The following is a 20,775-nucleotide window of genomic DNA, read 5'->3' as shown; positions in this document are numbered from 1 at the left end:
TCTTTTAATTATAGCTACCTAAAATAGTTTCTCACGTATGACTTCTAGTGCAATACAGTTTTTTTCGTCCTAATATATATACGTATCTCACTGAAAGTGGATATATTTAGGGTTAGTGATTTTTGTAGAGTAGGTGTTAAAATATTAGATTTTAAAACTACTTATTGTTCTAAAATCTGAGGACCTGAAAAATATAACTTTTTTCATTTAAGTTTTGTTTTATTTTCCTATAAATTTTTTCATATAATATATTTAAAATACTTTATAATAATGTTTAACTCCAATTTTATTAAAGTTGCTTTTCAATGCCCCTTGATTTTCTGCAACCTGAAATACAAATCGGCGTATGTGAAGTTGCATATACGTTTTCAGCAGAAATTTTAGCTATTCCTGAAAATATCCTGCGGTGCTGAAAACTGAAAGGACAAGAAAGGGTAGATTATCCGTTGTATTACTGACACAATTTCGGGTTCCTTTCAGTAATTGCCTTTAAATTTTTTTACGTTGTTCTTCTTTACTGTAAAACTTGAAAATAATAAAACTGCGTCATTTTCAAAGGTAAGTAATATTTTTTTTCAGTAAATCAAGCCAAATTCCTTCTGAAATTGCCTTGGTTATTTTTAATAGGTCAAACAAAAGTGTTCGAGACAATATACACCCTTCAGGTTTACTAATATTAAACATATTTTTACTGATTTTGTATTTATGAATAAAATTTCGTGGAAAAAATAATCATTTTTATTTTTAACATTTCAACTGTGCAAGGTTTCTTTGCAATATATAGAAAAGTATTTGTGGACAGTTTTATTTCAAGTCTGAACATTATTTTAGCTACAATTTTTTGTACAACTCTAAAGGTTTTTACTTCCCAACAAACTAGCAAGATGTTCACGTTGTGGTACACAATTTTGACCTATAAAGAATACCGGTGAGTATATTTTTTTAGAATCTAACCCCTTTTTTGCATGTTGTTACACAAGATGTAATGGTAAAATATTGTGTGGACGATTTTTTTACATATGTGTATTTTTAATTGGCGTTAAACCAAAAGATCTTTAAATATAGAATAGATTGTAGGTGATTTTTAATAATTAGCTTAAGATACCAGTAGAAATATATTATTTTTATAATTACTGCTGTTTGCTAACAGATTTTCTGACAATGCCAAGCAATTAACGGTGATATGATATCATTTCCTACATTATTTTTGGCAATAAAATTAAAGGGACCTATAGCAATTATGTGGAAATGCAAAATTAGAATTGTGACTCATTTTTGGAAACTGCATTTAGAAGATTGTGCAATATATTCAATGAATAAAATAAACATCCTATTTTTTGTTATGGGATTGTTCTTTTAAAAGAATAAGTACCTATACATCTTTTTTATTCCTCTAATATTCATATTTGAATCAATTAATTTCAAATTGTATATAAGGTTATCTAATGTTTAGAAAATTGATCTCTAATTTTATTTTCTTGACAAAATGCTGCAGGAACCAAAATTATTGCCAGACAAAAAATATTTTATTTTACACTATAATACAATACATTTTTATGATAAAATGTAATATTAACTGAATTTTAATCTTTCAGCATTGCATTATTTTTGCATTTTAAGTAGAGTGCAGAATAAAAAAAAATAATTTTCTGTGTGTGTGCTAATTTGAAACTACTTAAATTGCTGGAAGTTTAATTTTTTGTTTTTGTGTTTTTCTTCTTTTTTTTTAAGCTACTTCACTTTGAAACAGTACAATCTTATCAATTGATTTTATTGTAATGATGCAATATTTAATAGATTAAATATCACCTTTTACTGTAATAAAGTAAACCTCAGCGGTAACTAAATATTTACTTAAAATTCGATATAAAAGCTATAATTCGAAAAGTCAACGAACTGAGCTTATTAATAGCTGTTTCTATGTGTGAGAAGCCATGTATTTAACATCCTAATGTGCTTTTCTAATGATGATGCACAACCGGTGTCTCCATGCCAACCTTCTACCGAATCCCAAAATACGAATGCATCCCTGGATTGCTGCGATTTAAATAAACTTGAAAATTTCCTTCCTGGCGCATTTATTATTACTATTGTTTTGTTCGGTAGTATTTCTTTCTTTTTAAATTCTTTTAAAGCAATATTAATAATTATTGCCGTGTCTCATTATTATTCATTATTACAGTTTTGGTATTATTATTTGATTTTTTTAAATTATTTTATGTTTTCATTATTTTTATTTTTGTTCTATTTTTTTTATTAAAGCGATACAGTATTGGAAAAGCTACGGTCGAAAAAGCCCCAACCAAAAGAAACGGCCATTGTATGCCCTCTTCCCCCTAAAAAGAGCGAGCCAACTCCCAAAATACCAGTTGCCATACCTACCAAACCTGTCCCTCCACCCCCCAGTCCGAAAACAACAACTCCAACTCCTCCAAAGTCTCCGACGCCTGCAGCTGTTCCACAGTTCAAGCCGATCCCATCGCCAGCTGTCCAGCCTGCCTCTCCCAAGCCGGAATCGCCGCAACCTGTCCAGAAACTTGACCCTCCACCCAAACCTCCACGTTCTCCATCGCCCCATCCAATCAGGGCTGAGGCCTTCGACGATATCGATTACGAAGAAGAGAGCGAGGAGAGCAGTGAGCCTGAAGAAGAAGATTCGGTCCTGGCTACGCCCCAGAAGAAGCCAGTCGCTAAAAACGTCAACGACTTCATCAATAGAGAGAAAAACAATTAAATGTTACGAAAAGTTTAAACGAAAATCTCCTCTTTGTTTAAAAATGATCAAGAGGTTTTGCGATTGTTCTTCCCAAATGATATTATGTATAGTTTATACAATACAGGTTGAAACAATTTGATAAGTAGCAATCTGGAATTATCTTTTAGACAAAAATACTATCAGGAAGATTAGGGGATAACAGTGGAGACCTTGATAACAGTTTATATGTCCCCATTGCTACTTTTCAAGTTGTCACCCTGTATAATTTATATACTATGAGTTTAGAAAAAAAGAGCTAATAATGAAATTTTACATAAAGCGTAATTTTTATGTACAACCTTCCTAATTATTGGTGATGTTTGAATAGCATGAAGAAATATTATTTAAAAATATCTGTAATACTTATTTATTTATTTATTTTGCATGATGCTTCAGTGTAGAATTGTTGATATATTTTAAAATCTTTATTTCTATATTGTTTTGCAATGTTATATCCACCTAGATGATAAGGTTATGCAATGTTTCTGTAGCTTTTTCAAATTTTGCATGACTTTTTCGGTCAATGTTGAAGATGTCAGTAAAAAGAGTTGCCAATATCAATATAGAAAAATCTGATATTTTATTTATATTGATATTTTTTTAATTTTCTTATAGGTATATTTTTTCTTGATTAATTGATATTGGTGTATTATACATCATTTTTTAAAAAGTGTATATTATGTTATATTTGAGACAATCCAAGTTGTTATAAATAAAAAATACTTTAAAATATATTATCTATTTTTTTATTTCTAAATATATTCTGGTAAAAAGTACATTCTGTGTAAAGAAATTTTATTTTTATTGATTGATGATTTTCCATAAAAAAAGCACTGATGGCGAATAATTTCGATCAAACTTGAGTTTCCAAGGTTTTCCAAAGACATACAATCAATATAATTTGGTTATAGTTCATAGATGATTGGCTGTAATTATGTGTTATCCAAGCGGGGCATTTGAAGGACAATGTCAAATAGTGGAAAATTAGACAAAAATTTAAAACGAATGCATTTAATGCATCAGTAAATAATGTTGTTATATAAAATACAACAATAAATAATTGAGACACATTGAGCGATTTTAAACTCTTTAAATATCACATTAACGTTTTTTTTTGTAAATCTGTGTGGATTTATCTTTATTTAAAAATATTATCGCAGCACATTCACACTGCTGAAAATTTTACGCAATGTGATGTTTTTGCCAAAATTTTGTTGATTGATATAAACCACTATTATATAATGATCACATGCTCATCGTATTTTTAGAATACTGAAAAGCTTACTACGGGTATTAGAAAACATTTTAAATTCATTAATCTTTTCTTTGATTTTTAACATATATCTTTGTCAGTGACTGATTTCATTCTATAAAAATCGATGAAGCTTTTGAAGCTCTATTAGCAAACTTAAATGATATAAAAGCAATCTCATACTAAAGAAAAACAGGTGACTGAAAATATTATTAAGAATTTTCCATTTCATTCACCTGAAAAATTAGCTGAGGTCAGTCAGCCAGCTGAAAAGTCCTACGCTTTTTAAAGGTCAAAATTGGCGACGATCGTTCTAGAAAACTACTTTCCGCCATTTAATTTTATATATATATAATAATATGGTATATTTTCTTTAAATTCCTCCATTTTATATCTCTGATATTTTACTTTAAATCCTATATACAGGGTGAGTCTTAAATAAGTGCAAATATTCTTAGAAGTTGTATATTTCGACCCCTGAAACGCGTCTATGAGGTTTTTTTCGCAAATTTTTTTTTTGAAAATTTGGAATTTTTTGAAAATTTTTTTGGAATACTTAAGCGAAAAATAAATTTTGTTTGAAATTTTCAAAGTAAAACGTCTCGGTTATTTCGGACTTATTATTTGGAAAACGGTACAGAGAAAAATTATTCTTTTATCGACATCTACCAGCACTGAAAGTATTGGCAGTTATTTAAGACTCGTCCTGTATAACATGTCAAAAATAAAGCTGATGACTGAAAATATAATTAAGAATTTTTCATTTTTTCATTCATCTGAAAAAAAATAAAAAAATAATATGCTATATTTTCTTTAAATTCCTCCATTTTAAATTCCCCTTTGATATTTTATTTTAAACCTTACACACAGGCTATTTACAGCTGTATATTAATATTTTTTGCTTAAATGAAAAAAAACTAAACTATTTTATATCAGTTTATTTCTTTATCAGAATTTAGTTTCTGTTTGGTGCTGTTTGGTGATAAAATCAATATCAAAATGACGGTTGTTACTGTAGAACCTGAATATTATGATGAGTAAGTGAAAAAGAAATCATGAAAAGGTGCATACTGTAATCGAACAGCGATATGCTCTGATTTTTTTAAAATGAAATTTGCTTGTGCACTCATTTTTTTAATTCAATACCTCTTTGTAGTAGTTGAAGTATAAAATCTTATATATCCTGAAAAAAAACATGTTTTCGAAAATAAAGACAGAAATTAAAGCTGCTATCCAACTAATAACTCTAACTGTTTTTCGAGCAACACCTGTTTTTCGAAAATGTATTTTTAGGATAGAGCTAACTCACACCCGAATTTTTGCCCAGATTATCATTTCGAAAACAATTGAGAATTAATTAACCATTTCTTGGCAGGGATAATACACATCCTATAGTCATTAGTTTTATAATAAATTATTTTGTTCAATCGTATACCCAACAATTTGTTGTTTCTGTAAAAAAACTAGGATAATTTTATAAAAAAAATGTTTTTTATTCAAAAAACATGTGCCATCTCGCGTGGGGAGATTCCTCATGTAAAAGTAAGATTTATTTCTCATATCAATATATGTAGGACCAATTCTGCTTTGTTTCGGGGGTAAAAGTCTTCATTTTTTTTCGATTTATTATAATTTTCTTCCAAATGCTTGTAGCGATTCGGATGAAATTTTGAGAGTAAAAGTTACTATAAGCACATTACACAATTTTACAAGGGAAAAAAGTTAGTGGGGCCGTGGTAAATATTCCAGTGGTAACCCAAATACACATCCCTGCTGGTGAATATATTGGCATTTTTTCAGTATTAAAATACGTCGCATTTATTGTAGTAACTTTTACCCTCACAATTTCATTCGTATCGCTAAAAGCACTCGGAAGAGAATTATAATAATTCGAAAAAAAATGAAGACTTTAACCCCCTGTAGTTACGAAACAAAGCAGAATCGGACCTATATCGATATGAAAAATAAACCATATTTTTTGAAACACCCTGTATAATATTCGGGAGGGATATAGGTATGCCCTTTTGAGATATATTGACCATGACCGCCATATTATTTTCGAGTATTGATGTATAAGCTGAAGCTATTTAATTTTTGGCGATGTTCCCGATATATAGCCTTGGCATTCGATTTTTCCTGCTAGATACTAGACTTAAAAAACTCATCCTGTTTAAAAAAAATAAATAAATATTTCTGTAACACTGAAAAATTTATATGATTTAAATAAAACAGACTTCAAGTGAATTAATGTTGCTTTGATTATCTCCAAACTATACATACATTATTTGATTTTTTTCGATAATTTATTCATTTAATTCTGTTCATCAATTATATTTAATTTTGTATTGTTCTGATGTAAAACTTAAAAAACAAGACTAATAATCTCTTGTTCTAGCGGAATATAATTTATTTAATTCTAATAAGCTATTTTTTTAGTGAACTGGATTCATTTTTTAATTTACCAGCGTATTATATTTTGGTTGTTTGAGAGAATTGATTTTTTTATACCCTTGTTTTTCAGCTATTTTTTATAAATGTTAGAACGTCTCCTATGTCCATTACTGTTCTCGTAAGCTACAATGTTCTATATTTTCTTATTCTATGCCTTTTAATTAGTAAGTAACAGCAATTTTAACAAAATTAATGACATGAAGAAAATTGTCAATTTTCATGACTATATGTATGGAAAAAAGTAGAAAAAGTGCCCAATTTTTGGTTATTTTTTGCGCATTTTCAAAGGCCTTAGAAAAATAGCAAACATAGTCATAATTTCAGCATTTGTAGGAAATTTTATGTAGATTCAGAATATATACAACTTTGAAAGCTTATATATCTTGGCTTTGTGAGAAATTTAATTTTTTGGACCGTTGTTTTTCAGCTATTTTTTTTAATGAAGGTTAAGACGTCCGCTATGTCCATTACTGTTCAAAGATTGTCCATTATTGTTTTATAAGATTACAATGGCCTATATTTTCTTATTCCACATCTTTTAATTAGTAAATAACAGTACTTTTATCAAAATCGGTTACTTGACTAAAATATGCATGGGAAAAAGTCGAAAAAAATGTCCATTTTTGGGGCATTTTTTTCTCATTTTCAAAGGACTTAGAAAAATAGGAAACATAGTTATAAAATTATTAAAATTACAGCATTTGTAGGAAATTTTAGGCAGCTTCAGAATATATACAGCTTAGATACCTTGGCTTTGTAAGAAAATTAATTTTTCGGACTCTTGTTTGCTATTTTTTATGAAGGTCAAAACATCCCCTATATGTATTAATCTTCTCGTAAGACTACAATGGCCTATATTTCCTTATTCTATGCCTTTTAATTAACAAATAAAAGAAGTTTTAAGAAAATCGGTGACATAACGAAAATCCCCAGAAAAACGAAAAAAAAATACCATTATTAGCTATTTTTTACTCACTTTCAAAGATTCAAATCATATTATGAAGATATCATACTGTCATGGATTAAAAAAAATCATGTGATAATAATTTAAGAAACACATCACACTTCGGTGATAATAATTTCAGTAAGACCTCGCACAAGCTTATTTATTTAATTATTGCCTAAAATCGCATAATTTTCGAACCTACTCATAAATTTTTAATCTGAAGTAATGCATAATATCTTCAAATAAGGATTCGATAGGATTTGCCACGTCACAAGTCCTAAAGTGTTATAAAAATACGTGATTTCGACTGGAAGAGAATAAATCTTTTAATGAAAAAGTATTAGATAAAAGAGAGATACAAGTTCAAAGTCACGTATTATAGGTATTTGGTGATTAATATTTGGCCGATAAAAAAATGAGATCCTAGGGGTCTAAAGAATAATTATTAGAGTTTAAATACTTTCAAATGATAGGAAATAGATAAAATGAATATTTCAGACGAGTAAATCACTGCGAAATGGGTTTTAAATTGCTTCAAAAGCGTTCCCACACTTTTTTTAAACAGGAAGTTGCGTCTGATGTCTTTAACCAGCAGCTTACAGTTAAAGCAGTTTTATTTATTTACATAATACAATACAGACCTTTTCTCTAAGGGTTATTTTTTACATCAACATGTGTCATTCCCTGTCTCTCTTGTTTTCTAATAAAAATTCAATTTGAGATAAGGCAAAATGAAATTTTTATTGAGTGTTGTTTGCTAATTACTTGGCGAGATATATTGCATTGTACGGAAGTACATACATCGATTGTTATCAATACTGTGTATTTTCGATATTTTTGCTTAGATACAGGACAAAATTTGTCTAAATATAAATTTCAAATAGATGTCTTGGCTGAAAATTCCTAAATATCAGTGGCTGAATTTATAATGTTAGTAATTTTGAAAATTTCTGGGAACAATATTTTGAAATTAGTCTGAAAAAAAAATAACAAGGCAATAATTAACTAAATTAACTGATTTCGTGCTTCTCATTATTTAATTAATGCTTCAATAAACCACAAAGAAATCTAAATTGAAGTCCTGATCTTTAATTAAGATTGAACAGCGCACAATATTAGAGGTGATATTTATGAGATCTAATAAAACAAATAGTAATAATTCTTTAAGTTTTAGTTGCTTCAATAAATCAATAATTATTTTATAGGGGGTATATAAAGTGCTTACAATAAGAATACTTATATATTGTTTTAAATATGAGTAATTAACAGGAAGAGAGATCAGAAAGTATCATATATGAAAAAAAAAATCTAAGATTTTTACTTATACATAATTTCTTTTAGAGAAAATTATGGCAATAGCCATAAAGAAATACTACAGAGTAAGTTTTAAATAAGTGCAAATATTTTTAGGGTGGTATATATCGATCCCAGAAACACTATGAGTTTTTTTCATGAAAAAGTAACAGAAAATTTTGTACCGTATTTTGTAAAATGGGGTTACTTGGGACAAATTCACTATAATTTTTTTAGTCATGTGGTAATTTATAAATGTTTTTGTGAAGACAAAGCAACAATTTATGTGTAGAAATTTTCCTTCATATGTATTTAACCTACTGCCAACACAGGAAGTCAAATACCTGGGAATAACCCTGGACAGTAAACTCCTGTGGAACAGGCATAACATATTTACTGTCCCAAGTTTCCCCGCATTGGGGTTAAATGGGACTGTAACGGTTTTATACCGAAAATGACTTGTGTCTAGCCCTAGCAAGCAACTATTAAGCCCGACCAATCACGTTAGAGTTTTTGACAAACACAAATGAATTAACACCCTTCAAATAACCACGCTAACCAACCTGATTGGTCAAGCTTAAAAGTTGACTGCTAGGGCTAGACACTTCTCCGAAAATGCATGTTAAACTACTCACGGGTTACTTGGGACAGCAGAAAAAATAAAAAAATACACTAACACACATCATGAGTTGAAATTTTTTTCTCAGATAATTATTTAGAGGAAAGAAAAACTCGATTTAGCGTAAACTTATTAGAAATATTTATTTATTCATTAGAAAATGTAAAATTTCTTCAATAAACATAATAGGAACAAAGTCACGATTTGAATCGTAAGGACAAAAAGGAACTAAAAAAAACATTTTGTAAACCCAAGAAAAATAGATCGATTGCATTCTCGTTATTGTAGCCAACCAGTATTTTTTAATCCATTAAATGTATGGCGGCCTCTAGTAATGCTCACGTCCTCTGCTTTTAACATTCTCACAATTTTATCCTCTGTGATATCATACTCATGAGCTAAATCTGGGAACACAAAATGTTTGTTGTTTTTCATAGATTTTCTCATAAAACTGCCTCTGATAAGCTCGTCTTCTTCCTCTTTTTTCAAAACTATAGGTCTTCCTTATCTTTCTAAATTCTGATTCTTACACTGCTCTGTAAAGTTGATTTGGTTACCTTCCATTTGTCTGCCGCTGTTCTATAGGACATTACAGATTGTATGTCTTCTATGGCACTTTTCATATTTTTTTTCTTCAAAGTCGTGATATTTTTAGAGCCTACTTTGCGAATATATTTTCTTGGCATGTGGAGCACTGAAAACAAAATCGATTAAATAACATGGGGTAACTTGGGCCAACGGCTAACTTGGGACAATTGTTGACCCAAGTTACCCCAAACCATGACTTTTTTTAAAAAATATATTTTACAATCTAAAAAATTATCTAGACGCGAGCAATGACATTGATATTATTTATGGAACATAAAAAACTAACTAAGAAATGTAATTGGACTTACCTGTTTACTTTTTGACTGCCTCTTACAGATAAAGTTTTCGACCACTTATTTTTAGCTTACTTCCCGCCACCCATTTATTTTTTTTATATAAGTAAAATACTATCACTTTATATAGAATTCGTTTAATTAAATCATATCAACACATTGTTCTTTAACGAACCAAAACATTAAATTAAGGTTTTGTTTATATTTGCGTTGTTCCCGCCAGTTAAATTAGAAAAACCGAAGTTGTGTCCCAAGTAACCCCGACGTCCCAAGTAACCCCATTTTACGGTATTTTTTAAATTCTTATATTTTCAGTTAAAAAAATACTATTATCCTGATAATATGGCGACATAAGTAGTAAATTAAAGTAAGAGGAATAATAATCAGAACAAAAATCTAGTTGTTGTCAAAATTTAAGAAAAAAAAATATATTTTTAAATAACTCTGCTATTTGTTTGAAAAACAGAGATTAACTATTTTTTATATCTAGATCTACTACTACTGAATACATTTGCACTTTTTTAAGACTTACCCTGTACAGAGATTTTTTAAAATTATTTTCTAAAGAGATTATTAAAAAACAGTGAGCCATTTAAAACATAAATGATAGTTAAATTATCCAAATGGATAATTTAAAATCGTTTTACAAAACTAAACGTCAAAAATATTGTTTAAAACCTCGAAAAAAAGTTAATGGATTCATAAAAGTGACTGAAGAAAATAATAATATACTTAAAAATATAATAAGATAAATTTCAATATTTGTTTCTATAAAGATATATAAAGAAATTACGAAAAAATAATATTTTAAGTGTTTTATGTACAGTGTGAGTCTTAAATAAGTGCAAATATTTTCAGGGCTAGTAGATCTCGATAAAAGAAACATATTTTTTCTTTTCCCTTTTTCCTTTTTTTGGGTGAGTCCAAAATAACCGAGTTATTTTACTTTGAAAATTTCGAAAAAATATTTTTTGCTTAAATTTTGAGGACCAATGGATCTTTTCTGTTTTTTTTTCTTGTAAATTTATATAATCTACTACCTATGTTGCCATATTATTAATAAGTTGTGTTTTTTAACTAAAAACTAAAGAAAATTTCATTTTTTTTTCAAAAATTGCAAATTTTAAAGCTAAATCTTCACGATAAAAAATTATAATCGTGTTTCTCTTGGGTCAAAATACTACCCCTAAAAATATTTGCACTTATTTAAGACTCATCCCGTACAAAGGCATTTTTTTAATATATTTTTTAGACAGCTTGATCATAAGAAAAAAAAGGAGTAACATATTATATAAAAAATTTATTTTATATAGTGAAATTTACAGTAAGGGTGAAATAAAATATTGTTTGGTCTTTATTTTAAACCCGGTATATGAAGAATAGATCGCGCCGAAAACAGTTAGACAATTCAAAAACGAAAAAACAACACATTAATTTACATTACAATTAAATGAACAAATTTCGTATAAAAATATATAAAAATAACGATTGGTGAATTGCACCTACGTCACAGGGAGAGGGGGTTATAGCACCAGGACCTCATCTACACAGAGTGCTCCTATTCAGAGTCATAGTTGGTTCATTCCTAGTCGCGCTCGTTTGTTGTTTCGCATTTAAGGAATCGAAAAGGTACATTTTATTATTATTTTTTAATACCCTAATCCTTCCCCGGCTTTGCGTCTAGTTATAGAAAGCTTAACCTTAAAAAAATTCAAAAAATATGCTTTTTTATTTTTTTTAATTTTAATTTAACTTTCGGTGAAAGGGTTTTAAGTTAAACGAATAAGAACGGGCACAGTTTATTTTCTTTTGGCAATTTTTTCTTGTGACCTAGTGAAAATTTGAACTTGGAAAATCGAAGTTGGCTTACGTAATCGCGTTAGGACGCGGCATGGAAAATATATCTACCGGCTTTTCTTGGTTTATCCGGATGTTCCTTATTATGCAGAATAACCTAATGTAATTGGTCATTATTCAATAAAAACACGGGTGTTAACGTTTTACGAGTGATTCATAAGTTTGAATGTTTCGTCTTAATAAAAAAATTGCCACTTCTCCTTGCTTTTGTTTAATCTAAAGCGAAATAATCTCGATGATTTTTACTAATAATCCTTTTCGATATCGGTGAAATCGCGAATATTATCGGGTGCCTACGTGACAAGTTAATAATTTTAAAAGTATCGAATAACAAAAAATAACTAGTTCCAGTGGAATCAGCTGACCGCAAAATTGCAACAGCCGTACCACTAACTCATCGATTTTAAATTATTTATTTCTACCTGTGTTTCTTTTTCAATAAGAAACCTTGCAACTAAATATCACCTTGATAATCCTTTTATTACACTTAACAGGATTATTACCCTTATATTATGATATAAAAACAAAATCAAAAATTCCGTAAAGCTATAAAGAAATTGATTTCAAACATTAAATAATATTTCATCACAAGATATTTCTAATAAACCAAACGTTAGGTTGTTTAAATTTTCTATTCAGTTCTATAAACAACGTTTTGGCAGTATGTAAATGATTTTTCTTATAAACAAGTTTTTTACACATTAGATATACTTTGCACCATCAATAAAATTAATAACTTCTCTGTTAAATAATGCAACAAACAAATCAATTTTCTTTTTATAAATACTTAATTGAAAAAGTTATTTTAAGATTTGTGTTACTGTAAGGGAGCTTCTTCAAATATACTTACTTATTTTTGGAAACATCGCTAGACATTTGAATTACCAGATAGAAGGTGAAGGAGGGCATTAGACATCTTCAAACTATTTATATATATTTTATAATTAGGTAGAACTTGTACAGTTCAACTTCTGTCTCTATACATGAGACTTAGAGTGTTTACAAGAAGTTTTCTCTTTAAATTCCTAACGTAAGTTTTGATTTTTAGATGTGTTTAAAAGTGAAATCTTTTTTCCAAATGCAATTGCTTAATGCATTGTGAATCTCGTGACAATCTAATGGCTGGTTTCAGAACCATTCGATTGTTAAGCGGAATAATTTATTTTGTTATTTCCTGCCCACAAAATGTTAACAGTACAGCAGGTATTAGTCATCGGTAATTAGAAAGGAACGTTCATAGGTATATGGTGGGATTTTTTAAGTATGTTTCATTTAAGAGAGATAATATCCAAACCCATTAACCCCATTATTGTGCATTTTTTATAATAATTTCACCTTGCCTGTTGTAATTTCAAAGTATATTTTTCTTAGATTTATTTTTTTATAATAATAGAATAAATATATTTTATTTTTTTCACTCTGTAGTAGCTATATATTACCGTCATATATTAAAGTCCTACAATAATATGCACCAGTAATGCAGCTAGAATTTTATTTTTCAATTGAGTTGTTTAAAATGTTTTTCATAGACTAATTTAAAGTTATATGCTTCATAAAACATCAGAACATTTTATTTGTATTCTGCAGTTGCAGTAAAAAAATACTCGTTTTGAAAAACCAGGACGATATTTTTGCAGGTAATGGTTTAAAAATAAAAAAAAATATAGGTAACTGTAAAATTCGTAGAAAATAAATACCGACACTTATAATTACGAAATTCTGAAGATAACTGGAAAATTGCATTTATATATTTATGATTTGGCAAATGCTTGGAAACTAAAATTTGCGGTATTGATTTTGCAACAGCTTGAATTTAATAAGGAACATTAAGGGTGATAAACCAGGGTGTACTAATAATTATTTTCGATCATTTGATCACTTTGTACGTGAAATGTTTTGATTAAAGCAATAATTCAGTTTTGAACTCTTCTAAACTTTGGCAAAAGCTTGAAAAGAAAATTAAATAATATTTCGAACTTACGTCATCATTGGCATGAGATTAGACGGCAATTTTTTATTTTTTTTGGCAGGAATTAGAGGATTTTTCAATAAAGATTAATTAAATTAAGTAATAAACCCTTTCACACCGTTTTTTTAAACAAAACCTTAATGTCATTTGTTTTATACCGATTTATACAGGGTGAATCTTAAATAAGTGCAAATATTTTCAGGGCTGGTAGATCTCAATAAAAGAAACATATTTTCTCTTTATGCCGTTTTTCAAATAAGTCCAAAATAACCGAGTTATTTTTAAATATTGAGAACCACTGGATCTTTTCTTGTTTTTCTTTCTTATAAATTTAATCTACTACGTATGTTGTCATATGTTTTTTAACTAAAAACTTTCCCAAAAAATTCTAAATTATTTGTTTTTCTCAAAAAAACTCATAATCGTGTTTCTGGGGTCGAAATATAAAAAAAGTAAAAATATTTGCACTTACTTAAGACTCATCCTGTATAGGAAATATTGAATCTTGTTAAATTTTAATTTACCTTTAAAAGAGAATATGCAATATATTTTTATGTTTAATTATTGAGGGGGAGATGTTTTTATTTATTTAAAAATTTATAACAGCATATATTAGAGAATTTACTAAGACATTTTCTAAAAAATACGCTAAAGTAAGTGCTGAAGGAATTCATTAACGGAGCTTTTATACATGGAACAATTTTTAGTATTGTTTATATATTATAATATTATGACAGCTAGTAGAATATGTAGATCTGTTTTAACATCACATGAAGAATGACATGGCAATAGAAATCAGTGTCAGTTCAATATACTTTTAAATACAAAATATGAGTCTGAAATAACTGAATAAGTCCTGTTAGGAAGACATATGGTCATCGTGAGTCAAGCAAATTTAAAAATCTTAATCGTTTTTAAAGATGAAATAGGAGATACACATCAAATACATACTTTTAAATGGAACATATGGACAAGAGTTACATATTTTATTCGTGTTTAAATAAATAATTCGTTTAGTTGAAGCTTTGGACATGTCATTTGTTTCATATTTCTGAGAAAAAATAACTGAGATGAAAGATGTCCATAAAATTGCAACTTAAATGTTGCAGTTTGCGAGAAAGCTGAATCTTTACGAGCGTCAAATTACGATCTGCTGACAAGCGAGATAAGCGTTTTATTAACGTAATTAAAAGCCTATAAGCCACTCCCACACTCCGCGGATCGGCGTTTCAACTCGAGGGTGGGGGTGAGGGTTCAGTTTCGAAAAAAAAACTAGAAACGCGAAAGGTCTGAGGGGTGAAAATGTGCAACCGGAGGGTGGACAAGCTAGGGAGGTGCATTTCGAAAAGGTGTCGATAGATAGATCGTTATTTCGATATACAGGGTGAGTCTTAAATAAGTGCAAACATTTTTAGGGGTAGTATATTTTGTACCCAGAAATACGTCTATGAAGTTTTTTCGCAAAAAAAATTGGAAGATTTTTTTTTAGTTTTTAGTTAAAGAACATAATGTTTTGATAAAATGGCGACTTAATTAGTACTGGCTTTGATAAAAGATACTGTAAACTTTGACAAATTTTTTTGTTAGAGTCTTCTATATAAGGATTTTTTTATTTTTTGTGATCTCTGTATGTATATAATTTTCATTATTCAGTTTTTTTGGTATGGCTGGTTATGTCTAAAGATGTGTCGTCAAAGTACTCTACCTCTACGCTATTTTTCTTTAAAAAGCCTGGTCCTGCATTTAAGAGATCTCTTGTTATGAACTTTAATGAACCTGTCAGGGTGTTTTTGGTCTAGCTTGCTCATGGAGTGTCGTTTAATTCTTTGAGCGTCTTTTTCTTTACCCACTCGCAAAGCCGATCTCTTTTTCAGTTTTTATGAAAATTGGTGCCCGTTCTGCCAAGACCACCTTTTGATACAAGGCCTGACGTTTACGCGTGACGTCATCGACAGAAGGCAGTAGACGCGACTCTAGATTAGGAATTTTGATTATAAACTTTTATTGTTCAAGAATTACGTAAGAAAGTCGTAAAGAATTTTTTTACGCTCCGTGGTGGGGGATTTCTTATCAGTTTGCCCCTCCCCGGTCATGCGTCTGCCGGGAGATTGGCGTGGTCGCGGATGGCATCGATATGTCGATGTATCGATAGTTTTTCAGCATTCCTAGACGAACTAGAGTGAAATTTCGCGTCGAACGACCGTGCCTGTCAGAGATACGCATTTCCATTGGCCAGAAACACGCGCTCAAATGCGTCTATCGATTTGTTGAGTACTGCGCCCCGTTTTCCTAAGCGCGGTTCAGTCAAACGAAAAGTCGAGTTCGTTACAGCAGCGGTGTCTTTGGACCCGAGGCGCCTTAGATTTTAGGGTGGCGTTCCGAACCCCATGCCCCAGAGCTGTTCCATCCACTTAGTTCTAGTAGTGTCGTTTCTGTGTCCGTTCATATAGCTAGGCGAATAAAATGGGCGGGTGTGCATCGAAGGAAAGTAGCGCCAAAGAACCGAAAAAAGACGACGATACTGGGTTTGTAATATTCCTGTTGATGTCTCATGCATGGGTCAATAGCACGATGTCGATGGGGTGCGCCTGGATTTCTGTGGAGCTTCTCTATATGTTGTGTTACCTGTCTCTTGGCTATCATACATTAAGTACGCAATGTTATACGTTAGATTTTTGCCTTTGTTTCATTTCTCCTCGACCTATCGGTGCGCTTCTGCATTTTTTTTTTATATACACCGGATCGCCGGTGAGATATATACAATTTTTTCTCCATAAATTCGCATGATTTAATTTAAACTAAATATAACCGGCACAAAAAGAAAAATAAATAATTACTATAGTAGCCAGCGGGGTAAACTTTTGTTATTTAGAATTTTTTTAGTTATTATAATGCACTGTTTTGTTTTGTTAATTATTTTGTGTAGTTGTGTATTATATATGTATAAAATTGTGTTTTTGTTTTCTAATTTACGTAGTTAATTAGTATAATTCTAGACCGGGGTATTTCAATGTTTGTCATAAAACCATTAATTAATAACCGTTGTTCTTTACCGTCAAGAGCCAATATTGACAAAGCAATTATCTTTGAAAGCTTTTGTCTGGGAAATCTATAACAGCAAATCAAAATATTCTTGACATTCCAGGATACTAGATAATGATTCCAATTATACTCAACTATTTTTGCCAATTAATTCAACATGTGATTTTAAAAATAGCATTGAAATTGAATTTGAAAGTTTAATTTATTTTTTAATTTTTCCATAATCAGAGTATTTTTCTGGCGAAAATACCAAAACCTTTTCAATAAACCTTGACAATACTAACACTACAGCATTATAGAACTAATAATTGAATTATGTTTAAAGAAAAGACACAATGGTTGACGCTGCAACCCTTGAAAAACTCGAAGCCGGCTACAACAAGCTTGCATCATCTGATTCCAAGTCCTTGTTGAAGAAATACCTCACCAAAGAAGTTTTCGATCAACTCAAAACTAAAAAGACCTCTTTTGGTTCAACCCTTTTGGACTGTATTCAATCTGGTGAGTTTTAAATCATATTTTTTAGATTATAAAATATTTTGCCATTGTTGGAATTCAGTTATAATTACATTGAGTTTTAACATCTTATTTAAAACATAATACTGCATCGTATTGGGCAGCTGTCAGGGTCGGCAGCTGCAAAAAATAAATTAAAGACATTTTTCTTGAATGAAATATATACATGGATATAAAAATGCATTGCGCAGGCATCTGCCCATATTGGCAAGGTGTGGCTATCGTTTCATTAATTATTCAAAAAGGGGACACTGAACATAAATAAAAGTACGATATATTGAATAGCCAGATCAGATATTATTTAGTTCTGTTTTTATTATATAATTAAGGAACAATTAGCACATTGGCAATCACCAGTTTATCTAATCATAATACTTATAATTACGTGTGAGGTCAGATAAAGTGTTTTTAAGTGTTTAAAGTGTTTTAAAATGCCCACGTAATAATTTACATATTCTAATTTGTTTTAATTATTTTAATATTTCTACCGACAAAATTATGAAACTTTTCTGTAGATTTTTATTATATTTTTTTGTTCTCTTTTAATAATAGTAAAAAGTATAATCAACTACATACCATAACAATTTAATCGGAACTTATGTTGTTCATGTTATTAGTTATTAGATTATGTTCTTTTTCAATGTTATCAAATTTGCTGGCTCAGGTATTTTCAAGTCAGATTAATAAACTCATATAAGCAGAATTCCATGTTGTGCATAAATGTTTCAGTTCTGAAAACACTAATTTATCGTATAAAATCGTAATATTTGGTTTGGTACTATTAGCCCATGAAGTATATTTTGAATTAGTGATGAGCAAAAGCTAGACCAAGATCACAGTTTGTTAATATTCGGTGCCAAGACCAAGACTCGCGCTTTGGTATTGATCTTGGTCTTGGTCTTGCAGATAAGAAGTGGTCTTGGTCTTGCTGCAAGACTCTTGCCGGTCTAGCACTTTTGTATTTATTTTGACAATAGATATTACAATTTAAATTTATATATTTAACTTTAAACAAAATGCGTACACATAAAGAACAAAGCAAAATGTTCTGCATCACTATTTCGAATCTAGTGTGCTTTTGTGCCTTAAAGCAGATTGTCTTTTTGAATGCGTATTATTTATATTGTTATTTTTATAGGTGTTGAAAATTTGGATTCCGGTATTGGTATCTACGCTCCCGATGCCGAAGCCTACTCCGTATTTGCTGCTCTCTTTGACCCCATCATCGAAGATTACCACAAAGGCTTCGGCAGGAACGACAAACACCCCCCTAAGAACTGGGGAGATGTCAGTGTTTTCGGCAACTTGGACCCCGCTGGCGAATTCGTCGTCTCCACCCGTGTCAGATGCGGCAGATCTCTCGAAGGATACCCCTTCAACCCTTGCTTGACCGAAGAACAGTACAAGGAAATGGAACAGAAAGTTTCGAGCACACTCTCCGGCCTCGAAGGCGAACTTAAGGGCACTTTCTACCCCCTTACCGGCATGAGCAAAGATGTCCAACAGAAACTCATCGACGACCACTTCTTGTTCAAGGAAGGCGACCGTTTCTTGCAGGCGGCTAACGCTTGCCGATTCTGGCCCAGCGGTCGTGGCATCTACCACAACGAAAACAAAACCTTCTTGGTGTGGTGTAACGAGGAAGACCATCTTCGTATCATCTCCATGCAAATGGGCGGTGACTTGGGTGAAGTCTACCGTCGTCTCGTAACCGCCGTCAATGAAATCGAGAAGCGGGTGCCCTTCTCCCACCACGACAGACTTGGCTTCCTCACCTTCTGCCCAACCAACTTGGGAACCACCGTGCGTGCCTCTGTGCACATCAAAGTACCCAAGCTGGCCGCCAACAAGGCCAAACTGGAAGAGGTGGCTGCCAAATACAACTTGCAAGTCCGTGGAACTCGCGGCGAACACACTGAAGCCGAAGGTGGCATTTATGATATTTCCAACAAGAGACGTATGGGTCTTACTGAATTCGATGCTGTAAAGGAGATGTACGATGGCATCGCTGAGCTCATCAAGATCGAAAAAGAATTGTAAACCCCATACATTCGTGATCATTACTTATAAGCAATGATAATATTATTTTTTAGTACTTTTCGTACGTATTATTTTTTTTGCTGTGGAGGGGAGAATGCTTATTGCAATCGAGCCTCTTTTAATAATTTAGTGTATTCAAGCTTTCTAGTCGACAAGATGATTTCAAAAGAGCATTAAATTATCAATCTGTCAACTAATATTTGTCAACTGTTATAATTTTTAGTTTATAAATAAATATAAGTATTATTTGAACTGCAAATTTATTACAAAACTAAGCGTTTAATAAAAGACGTCCAATAAACCGTTGTTTTATTATATCAAGCCCAATAAATTAATAAATTATCTCATAATCAATGACAATTTCAAATCAAACCTGGGCAATTTCAAATACTGGAGTGTCAGGGTATTAGTAGCTGCAGGTATTATCAGTTGTTAAACCAATAAAATGCTAAATTTTTTTAAGCCTTCCTTCTAAGCTGATTAATACAGTTATCAACTTAATACTTATTTATAATCATTCAATTAACTGATGAGAGACACAGTCAAAAATTATGGCATTAGTATGAAAATTCTGCGACATTAAGAACTAAAAAGCAAAAAAATAAATAAATATTTAATTTGATTGTGTTTGCATCCTTTGCAGCAGAGTGGTAAATGTGATGCTTTATTTCATAAAATATTTTGTGTAGTAAATAACCCCGCGGATCTAGTTTCAAAAAAATTGTAGATCCGGGGTTGATGGTAAAACATGATAAAGAAAGAGCATGATAAGTGAAGAAAGATCTGTCCAGGACTTATATACAGGATGAGTCTTAAATAAGTGCAAATATTTTCAGGGCTGGTAGATCTCGATAAAAGAAACATATTTTCTCCTTACCGTTTTTCAAATAAGTCCAAAATAACCGAGATATTTTCACTTTGAAAATTTCCAAAAATCATTTTATTTTGCTTAAATTTTGAGAACCACTGAAGTTTTCTTTCTTGTATTAATTTATTGTACTTTTTATCAAGAAATTATGTTTTTAACTAAAAAATAAAATTCAAAATATTTTCCAAAAAATTCCAAATTTTCAATTTTTCATCAGATTCAAAATTTTTCTTTCGCGAAAAAACTGATAATCGTGTTTCTGTAGTCGAAATATACTACTCCTAAA

General features: G+C 30.5%; 2 protein-coding genes across 6 annotated transcripts; both read left to right on the top strand.

The window, feature by feature from the left end:
* The first annotated feature begins 384 nt into the window (after positions 1 to 384).
* Positions 385 to 3,487, top strand: LOC115876779 (anther-specific proline-rich protein APG-like). 2 transcript variants are annotated; one of them, XM_030892710.1, is made up of 3 exons: positions 385 to 558; positions 832 to 928; positions 2,263 to 3,487. In XM_030892710.1, the coding sequence occupies exons 2-3, from the start codon at positions 885 to 887 to the stop codon at positions 2,732 to 2,734; spliced, it is 516 nt and encodes a 171-aa protein (XP_030748570.1). In that variant the 5' UTR covers positions 385 to 558; positions 832 to 884; the 3' UTR covers positions 2,735 to 3,487. The 2 variants fall into 2 exon arrangements, with proteins under 2 accessions (XP_030748570.1, XP_030748571.1); XM_030892711.1 differs by lacking the exon at positions 385 to 558 and having other exon boundaries at positions 623 to 928.
* A 1,445-nt stretch (positions 3,488 to 4,932) lies between these two features.
* Positions 4,933 to 19,922, top strand: LOC115876774 (arginine kinase). Of its 4 annotated transcripts, none has more exons than XM_030892697.1 (3): positions 4,933 to 5,044; positions 17,391 to 17,566; positions 18,720 to 19,922. In XM_030892697.1, exons 1-3 carry the CDS (start codon positions 5,007 to 5,009, stop codon positions 19,619 to 19,621), a joined length of 1,116 nt encoding a protein of 371 aa, XP_030748557.1. In that variant the 5' UTR covers positions 4,933 to 5,006; the 3' UTR covers positions 19,622 to 19,922. The 4 variants fall into 4 exon arrangements, with proteins under 4 accessions (XP_030748557.1, XP_030748558.1, XP_030748556.1 ...); XM_030892698.1 differs by lacking the exon at positions 4,933 to 5,044 and adding an exon at positions 11,713 to 11,826; XM_030892696.1 differs by lacking the exon at positions 4,933 to 5,044 and adding an exon at positions 13,023 to 13,084.
* The last annotated feature ends 853 nt before the right edge of the window (positions 19,923 to 20,775 follow it).

This window comes from Sitophilus oryzae, unplaced genomic scaffold, assembly GCF_002938485.1.
Source record: "Sitophilus oryzae breed Bouriz unplaced genomic scaffold, Soryzae_2.0 scaffold_1440_pilon_pilon, whole genome shotgun sequence".
NCBI classification, from domain to species: domain Eukaryota; kingdom Metazoa; phylum Arthropoda; class Insecta; order Coleoptera; family Curculionidae; genus Sitophilus; species Sitophilus oryzae.
The sequence above is the reverse complement of the archived record's forward strand: the minus strand, read 5'-3'. Positions and strand labels throughout refer to the sequence as shown.

Coding starts and splice junctions, on each gene's coding strand:
- LOC115876779 (XM_030892710.1), top strand. CDS start 885: ATGTTCACGTTGTGGTACACAATTTTGACCTATAAAGAATACCG. Junction 929..2,262: donor TTGACCTATAAAGAATACCG/GTGAGTATATTT, acceptor TTTTTATTAAAG/CGATACAGTATTGGAAAAGC.
- LOC115876774 (XM_030892695.1), top strand. CDS start 16,487: ATGGGCGGGTGTGCATCGAAGGAAAGTAGCGCCAAAGAACCGAAAAAA. Junction 16,549..17,390: donor AAAAAAGACGACGATACTGG/GTTTGTAATATT, acceptor TTATGTTTAAAG/AAAAGACACAATGGTTGACG. Junction 17,567..18,719: donor TTTGGACTGTATTCAATCTG/GTGAGTTTTAAA, acceptor TTATTTTTATAG/GTGTTGAAAATTTGGATTCC.